General features: G+C 40.6%; 1 protein-coding gene across 1 annotated transcript; it reads right to left on the bottom strand.

Annotated features, from left to right (window-relative positions):
* Nucleotides 1–1,412: 1,412 nt before the first annotated feature.
* Nucleotides 1,413–3,694, bottom strand: LOC145575539 (uncharacterized). Its single transcript, XM_081633395.1, has 2 exons — nucleotides 2,520–3,694; nucleotides 1,413–2,106 (listed from the first exon to the last, which is right to left on the bottom strand). Exons 1-2 carry the CDS (start codon nucleotides 3,692–3,694, stop codon nucleotides 1,413–1,415), a joined length of 1,869 nt encoding a protein of 622 aa, XP_081489521.1.
* Between the last annotated feature and the right edge of the window lie 5,721 nt (nucleotides 3,695–9,415).

Here is a 9,415-nt window from a genome sequence, read left to right on the forward strand (position 1 = left end):
TCCTTTTATTTTTTTTGCATTCGCACAAGTAATTAATTAAAGAACTAATCAATTACTTGTTAAATTTGCAGCCCTTAATTTGAGTATTTGACAAATTCGCAATCTTGGCAAAGTTACACCAGTAACCAAAGGTAATTGTACCAAATTTAGGCCTCTTTACTACTCATATTCATGTCAATATAATCACAATCAATCATGATTACTTCTTGTTTAATAAAGTATGAGAGTGTAATTTTTTTGTTTGCGGGTGCTCACGTCAACCGCAATTATATTGTGATACTACCTGCATCGAAGTAATATCTTCCTCTTCTTTTTTTTTTATCAATCTTGATATATTTTTGCAACCCAATATTTATTAGCTGCTCCTTAAGCCTAGTTGCAATCCGAACCAAATCAATACCCAATATTTGTATTGTGCACTTTGTGGTTCTTTGTGTGATATCTGTTATTTGCACGTATACATCATACATAAATACATTTTTTTTTCTTTGTTCTTTGTAATGTTGTGCATACGATAGATTCACAAGGTAGCCATAAGTTGTCGCCCATGTCGCGATGGGTCAGGACTCTTTGTTATGAACCCATCGGGGATGTTAAGTCATGTATGCCAGTCGTTATGAACTTGACATCTTAAGACTGGCCGGATAACTTGAAGATTTGAAGTCGCCCTTGTCGCGATGAGTCAGGACCCTTTGTTATGAACTCATCGGAGCCGTCAAGTCATGTATACCAGTCGTTATGAACTTGGCGTCTTCAAGACAGGTCTGATAGCTTGAAGACTTGAGTCGCCCATGTCGCGATGGGTCAGGACTCTTTGTTATGAACCCATCGGAGATGTCAAGTCATGTATGCCAGTCGTTATGAACTTGACATCTTAAGACAAGCCTACTCGAAATTCCAATACGAGATTGACTTCATGACATACTCATTATACATGTGCCATGTCAAACACTCTAACGATTTTTTTGTTTGTTTTGCCTTGACGTTCACAGTTTATACTCTTGTGAGTTAGGAGTAATTTTTTTTACCGTACACAATTTATACTCTTGCGGCCTAGGAGTATTTTTTTTGTTTGTTTGTTTAGCCGTACACAGTTTAAACTTCTGCGGGCCATGAGTAAATTTTTTTTGTTTCTTTAGCCGTACACAGTTTATACTCTTGCGGGCCAGGAGTAGAGATTTTTTTTTGTTTGTTTAGATGTGGATAGTTTATACTCTTGCAAGCCAGGAGTAGAGATATTTTTTTTTTGTTTAGATGTGGCTGCACTTGATTTTTTTTTTTTTTGGCAAGCTACCTACGTACTTGCTAAATAAACAGGTTATCTTACAAGATCAAGTCAACGTAGTTTAAACAATGCATTTTTTTTGGTAAGCAATTTATCCTCTTACTTAGGAGTTTACAAGGCTTTCACTTCATAAATAGTAGCGCTTTAAAAACTTGCCATTAATTGGACCTACGAGCAATCCCTCAGCATCAACAATTTTGTATGCTCCATTAGTGTAGACTTCTTGTACCACATAAGGACCATCCCATTTTGATATGAACTTATTTCCAGTTTTGCGCGAAGTAATGATAGGCCTTCTCACTGCCAGGACCATGTCTCCCACTTGAAAAGAACGAGGTCGAAACTTTTTGTTGAATGCGCGTGTCATGCGAGCTTGATAGCATTGCAATTTTTGTTGAGCTTGTAGTCTTTTCTCATCAAGTGCTTCAAGCTTAGCCAATCGAAGCTTGTCAATTTCATCACTAGTTAAACCCTCTTGAATGGTAATTCTTAGTGATGGAATTTGAACTTCTAAGAGTAGGACAGCCTCAACAACATACACCAATGAGTATGGGGTAGATTGTGTTGCATTCTTGTATGTCGTCCTATATGCCCAAAGTGCTTCCCCTATATTTTCATGCCAGTCACACTTAGACTTTGCAACGACCTTGCTTAGCAAACTACAAAGCGTTTTGTTAAATGATTCAGCTAGACCATTTGCAGGAGCATTGTACATGGATGACTTATGTTGCGTGAACTTGAACTTTTGGCAAAGGCTATCCATCAAGTTGTTGACGAATGGCTTTCCATTATCAGTGACGATTCTTTGAGGTATTCCATACCTGTAAATGATATGGGTGCGAATGAAATCGACAACATTTTCTTTTTCACCTCACGAAGGGGAATAGCTTCAGCCCACTTGGAAAAGTAATCTGTGGCATCTAGGATGTAAGCGTGACCACCAGATGATTTTGGTGTTATTGGACCAACCACGTCAAGACCCCATCCTTCGAATGGCCATGATGTCACAGTTGGATGTAGTGGTTCTGGAGGTTAGTGAATGAAGTTTGCATGAAATTGACATGCATCACACTTTTTAACAAACTCCATGCAATCTTAAACCATTAAGGGCCAATAATACCCCGCCCTTTTGATACGATCATGAAGCTTAGGACCAGATTGATGAGCTCCACAAATTCATGAATGAAATTCCTCTATTGTTTTGGCTGCCTCTTCATCTTTTAGACATCTCGACCATAGCTTGTCAAAAGATCGTCTATAAAGAGTCCCTTTGAAGAGAATAAAACGAGAGGCTCGACGGCGGATTTCTGTTCGATGTCGTGGATCATTAGGCAGCTTTTGTTGGTCCAAATAGTCGATGATTGGTTGACGCCAGTCTTCTTTGTCAATTTGGCAGACAATGATCATGTCAACCTCCTCAACCTCGTCATCTTCAACTTCATATTCTTCAGGTGCAACTACCAAACGATTGCAAACAGGCACAGACATGGTTTCCTCTGCCCCCAGTGCCAAAGTGGCTGCAAGACCGGCAAGCGCGTCAGCCATCTTGTTGGCACTCCTTGGAACATGGCTTAGCTTGACAATGTCAAACTTGTCAAGCAATCTTGATGCATTTTTGTGATAAAGAATTAAATCCTCTTTCTTGACTTCATATTCGCCTAAAAGTTGACTTATAACGAGTTGCGAATCTCCATAAACATCAAGATCTTGAATTCCCATTTCAACCGCCATTTGAAGACCCATAATGAGAGCTTGGTACTCAGCCATGTTGTTTGAGCACAACTGAGTTAACATAAATGAGTAAGGTAAAACGTGCTTTTCTGGCGATACAAAGACTACCCCTGCTCCTGTGCCATCTTGACGAGAAGCCCCGTCAAAATACATTTCCCATGGTGGTAGTATCTCGATGTTAAACACGTCTTCTCCAGGCAAATCAAAGGACATCTCCCATTCAGGTGGTACTGGGTGGTCGACAAAGAAGTCAGCGATGGCTTGTCCTTTGACAGACTTTTGTGGTACGAACACTATATCGTACTGATTGATGGGTACAACCCATTTAGCTAGTCTTCCTGACAACACTGGTCTTGAGAGGATGTACTTGATTGGGTCGGCTTTTGAGACGACATGGACTGTATCAGCTTGCATGTAATGCTTCAACTTTTGAATGGCAAAAATTAACGCAAGACAAATTTTTTCAGTTGGTGAATAATTCAGCTCATCACCCACCAATGTTCGACTCAAGTAATAAAGAGCTATTTCCTTGCGATCTTCAATTTCTTGAGCACATATTGCCCCCAATGATCTTTCTTGAGCAGCAATGTAAAGGATTAGAGGTTTTCCTTTAACTGGTGCCCCAAAACCGGCAGAGAGGACAAATACTTCTTTATATTGTCGAACGTTTTTTGACATGACTCATCCCATTTGAATGGAGCATCCTTTTTCATGAGATGACTAAATGGTTGACATCTGCCTGCAAGATTGGAGATGAACCTCCGAATATATGCAAGGCGCCCTTGGAAACCGCGAAGTTCTTTGAGATTTCGTGGTACAGGCATTCTTGAATTGCCTTAATTTTGGTTTGGTCAATTTCAATTCCCCTATGTTTTACGATGAAACCTAAAAATTTTCCTGAGGTAACATCGAACGCACATTTGAGAGGATTCATTTTCAATTGACATTTGCGTAGTCTTTCAAAGATTTTGCGAAGGTCACCTAGGTGATCCTCCCTCTTTTTAAACTTAACCACTAAATTGTCCACATAGCACTCCACAATTTTGTGCATCATATCTTCGAAGATCTTTTACATTGCACGTTGATACGTAGCCCCAACATTTTTTAAACCGAACGACATAACTTTGTAGCAAAATATCCCTTTTGGGGTGCGAAACACCGTGGCTTCTTGATCTTCAGGCGCCATGTGAATTTGATTGTATCCAGCTGTGCAATCCATGAATGACAATGCTTCATGTCCAGTGGTGGCATCGATCATGATTTCTGTGACTGGAAGTGGAAAGTCATTCTTGGGACATGCTTCATTCAAATCGCGGAAGTCCACACAAATTTGCAGTTATCCATTTTTCTTCCTCATAGGGACAATGTTTTCTATCCATGTAGGGTATTTGACTTCACGAATGAACCCTGCATCAATGAGTTTGTTCACCTCATATTCAATTTCCGGGATCAACTCTGGCCTGAATCGCCTTTGTGACTGCTTCTTTGGACTCACACCTTTTTTTATTGCCAATCAATGAACGGCGACTTTCGGGTTGAGACCTGGCATTTATTTGTAACTCCATGCAAAGACATCTTTGTACTTGGAGAGTAATTTTAAGTACTCATGTTCTTCCGCTTGGGTAAGAAGGGCACTATGTATATAGGTCGTGGGTCTTTACGAGTGCCAAGGTTTAACTCTTTTAATTCATCTACTGTTGCTTGTCCCCCGTCTTCAAGTGTCTTGGGAGCTTTATCAGTTTCTATTTCCTCATCGGGATTTGGCACCTCTTTAGTCGTCACATGGTTAGTGGAAAAAATCTCCTGATGTTCCTCTATAGCATGGTCTGACGACTCATTTTGGTAAGTGAAAACCACAGTGCGAACTCTTGCCTTTAAAGGTTGTTCCTCAGTGATGTCTATGTCTTGTATTCTCTTCATGCGAGAGGGAACAACACTTTTCGACTCGTCATTTTTCATGACATTGTCTTCCCTATTCTTTATGCGACTAAAAGCTGACTGTCTATGTTCTTTGCTAGAGGCGTTTGTCATGCCTATGCGGTTAAAGAAAGATAATTTTCGCCTTAAGGGTTGAGAACTTGACCCTATGGTCACATTCTCCAAGCCTATCAAACACTCAGATATGATTCCTCGTAGTAGATGGTTGAAGTCAATCAAATACAGAAGTTCTGGGAGTGGGAAAATCGTTCTCACCTTCACCTTCCCTGAGTTCCTCGGCAGTAATGTACTGTGAGGAAGAAGTGTCCACTTTACGCCATACACCAATTTTGATAGGTTTGGAGCGCTGAAACCCTAGGCCTACCTTGGATTCTTGATAACTAGAACCATAGTCAAGCAGTTTTTTCTGAGTATCATTGAGTCCGTTGGGTTTAATGTCAATGAACTTACCCATGGGTGTTGGGTTTTCAAAGTCATATCCCGACTTTGTCAATAGCTTGTATGCATTTTGGCCGAACTTTTCTTTGTTAAGCTCTTTTGCCTTAGACGACTCTATTGATAACTTAGAAATTTGGCTTTGCGCGCCTTTACCCAATGGTACAGTTGTTTTACTCTTCAAGTTTTGGAGAGTAGTGTCATCAATTGGCTTTGCTACCTTTGCATCAAGTTTAACCTCTCGACACTCAAAGGGTGATTCTCCCTCTTTGCGACGTGATTTTGGGATGTATCGCAAAATAGGAGTTGACAACTTTGGCTTTTCTTTTATGACAAGATGAGAGACACTCTTTTCGTCTACTTCTACCTTTGGTTGATGCTTTATTTCAACAGAAAATGTCTTTTTGGCATTTGAAATCAAAGCAATGCTCACCTTAACTTCTCTTTTTCCTATTGAAAGGACTTGCGAAGGTAGTATCTCACTTGACGCCTCTTCTTCCTCAAAAAACTTGGCGTCAGCAAAGTAAGAATCTGCTTTGCTAAAGGGTTTGACATCCCCATTTATCTTCTTTTCGCCCCCACGATAATACTTAATACATTGATGGAGGGTCGATGCAACCACACCATTCTCATGCAACTAAGGGCCTCCTAACAACATTTGGTATGAAGTCTTTGTGTCAATCACATGAAAGAGAGTCGATGAAGTTAACTCTCTCATTGTGAGTTCTAGACGTATTATGCCTATTGCACGCTGACTATGCCTATTGCACGCTGACTGTCAAGGTTAAATCCTTGGATCACTATGCGACTGTTAGGTAGTTCATCCATCTTAATTCCTAACTCTGTCATAGTGGATTTTGGCATGATGTTGACAGCGGATCCACCATCAACTAAAATGCGACTCACTTTTTGTTCGCGGACGTACCCCGACACAAACAAGGGTCTATTGTGGGGTTTTGACTCCATCAACAAGTCATCATCTGTTAAAGCTAAGGCCGCATTGCACGACACACATTTTGTGGTATCCTCCACAGGTTCTCCAGCATTTTTTACCTTATCGACATACAACTCTAGGTGTTGAAGTGCAAGAGATAACTATTAACACATCTCTTTAGGCAAATGAAAAATTTGCCTCCATCCCATGCGTGAAGGAAGAGCATCTAAGACAGTAGATATTTTTAGATCTACTACCACCTCAGATCGTTGTAAAGTTGATTCTATTGATGTTTCATCATCAACTTGTTCTTCTTCACTCTCTACAAAGGACACTGTATTCGCCGTAACCACAGTAAAATAGTCTTCCGGGAAATATTCCTCCAAAGTTATGGGAGACAACAGCTCTTGATCAAGCAAATCTATAGGGAGGACCTTGTGCTTGTTGTCCTCCTTTGATTTCTTTTTTCCTTTTGAAGGCTTGGGTTTTCTCTTTTTTTGTTGCTTTTTTTTGCGATATGAAGGTTGTGGTTTAGGAGCATGCACTTGTTTCCTTGGCCTTCTCCTTGTCACCAATGTCCACCCTTCATCATCATCTTCATCTTAGGAGTTAACATGTGTTTGGTGTTCCACTTGGAAGAGACTTCATGTTGAATGGGTTGACTCTCCACAAGTATGATCACTGGCTCCAAACTTCCAAATTGAAAAGTTTGAGCCTGAAATGATGGTTCAGTAGCTACTGAGGCATGATTTGATGTCACTAGCTCGTCGACATCTAGCTCGATTGTCCCATCCTTCGCCAATTGCATAATTTTCTCCTTAAGTGTTATACACTTTTCAATAGGATGACTGATCAACCTATGATATGGACAATAATTGGGATCGGATGTCTTGTTCATTTGCTCAGGGCGCTTTGACTCCGGGAACTCGATGATTTTGTTTTCAAGCAATTTGTCTAGCATGCCAGACAAGTCAGAGTCTGGGAAAGGGTACTTCTTAGCTTGAAGCTCTTTCAAAGTGGGTTTATCTTTCTTGACAAATCTCGAAGATGAACCCTTACTTTCTTCTTTCTTCTTCCCTGAAATCTTGATGGGTGCAGAAGAGGTAGTCATAGACAACGTCTCCTTAGTTGAACTTTTGGAGGACTTGTCATTTTTATTATACTCCTTCTTTACTTTCTGGGCTTCCGAAGCAAGCCCCTTCTTCTTCTTGTTGTAGGTGATCGAGAGTTCCATGTCATGAGCTCTCGTCGCCAACTCTTGAAAAGATCCTGGTTTGATACCCTTTTGGATGTAATGTAGTTCCCAACTCATCCCATTAACGCACATCTCTATGGCAGAGGTTTCAGTCAGTTGATCCTTACATTCCAAACTTAGAGCCGCGCCAGCAGTTGATGTAATCAATGACTGGCTCTTCATCCCATTGCGCAGTTTGAGTTAGCTCAGTCATGCTAATGACACGCTCAGTGCTAAAGAACCGCCCCAAAAACTCCATTTCCATTTGATCTCAACTGTCAATGGACTCAACCTCTAAGTTGGTGTACCAGTCAAAGCGGTTCCCTTAAGAGAACGAACGAATTGTTTTACAAGCAAGTCACCCTTGGTACCACCATTGCTACACGTCTCTATGAAGTGTGCAACATGTTGTTTTGGGTTACCCTTTCCATCGAAGAGTTGAAATTTTGGAGGTTGGTATCCAAACGGCATTTTCAGCTGATCTATCCTCCTAGTGTAAGGCTTCACATAAGGCCGGTTACTATATGAACCTCCCCCTCCAAGTTGGCTCTTGACAGCATTGGCTATCATAGCTTGAACTTGTTCAGCAGTGATTAAATTTTGTGACCCATTTGGCTTTAATTCCGTCGATTTAGTGCTACCATCTGAGCTGTCATCACTTTCAGTCTCAATCGATTTTTTCTCAAGCTTCTTTGTCAAAGCAGCAATTTGTTCATTTTGCTGTCTGATTTGAGCATCTTTTTCCTCCCCATCTTTCTTTAGCTGTTCAAGGATACTGCTCATTTCAGCCAATTGTTGTTCACCGTCTTAGTATGCGTCACCATAACAGCAACAAAAGTAGGCTCAGGTGAGCTCACACTAAACCCATTGTCATGTCCCTCATCAAAGTGATCTAAAGATAAGTTTGTGTGGATGACAGGATCGAACGAACCAAACACAAGACTCTCATGTGATTCGTGAGTGGAGGACATGAGAGACCTCACAGAAGCAGCAAGACGAGCGCGACTTTTTCGTGCTTTGGTTGGGACTGATGCGGCACGCAAGCTTCTTGCGGTGGAGTCAACAACAGCTTTCTTCATCCCTCTAGTAATGATGCCCTCATCAGTTTGGTTATTAAGCATTTCAGCCAACTCAGCAGCCCTTTGTTGAGCTGTAGTAGAGCTCCTTTTGTCGACAGGGGTCTTTGAGGCCATTTCAAGTTTTTTTTTTTTTAACGTACGAAAACAGAGATGACAGGCAAAGATAGTCCCACCGAGCGTGCCAAAATTTGTTTACACAAATTTCGAGTCTAAATAAATAAAGACGAGAAATAAAGTAACAAATGAATTTATATTAATATATGAATTCTGGGTACAATCTCTTTATAAAAGTTTATAATAAAATAAACTAAATCCTCTGATTCTGTTCCGCATCTTGACGATGACACGTGTGTGACACCTGTAGGGTGACGTTTGATGACGTCGACTTGAGTTTGAATTCAGGGTGACGTTTGATGATGTCAACCTGTATTCAAGGATTTTGTTTGAATACACCTGAACGAGGGCTTATGAAGCTTAATCCCGTTCAAATGTGTTTGAGTGTATCTGAATAAGTCGGCACGAGTTTGATGTGCTTTTTGACTTACTTCAGAGAGAATTCCGTTTGAGTTTTATGAGCTCTTGGAATAATGATTTCTGGATCCCCTCAACTGATGGAGGAATGGTGTATTTATAGGAGAAAAGAACCCCTTGAGTGGACTTAGTAGATTTGGGCCTGGCCCATTTTATGACTTAGAAGTCTTTTAACCTGGTCCGTTTAATTTACTTTATAACCCGAATTGTATTTGATTAATCGGATTATTTATTTGGGTGGGCCAAAA

This window comes from Chenopodium album, chromosome 13 (genome assembly GCF_948465745.1).
Source record: "Chenopodium album chromosome 13, dcCheAlbu1.1, whole genome shotgun sequence".
NCBI lineage: Eukaryota > Viridiplantae > Streptophyta > Magnoliopsida > Caryophyllales > Amaranthaceae > Chenopodium > Chenopodium album.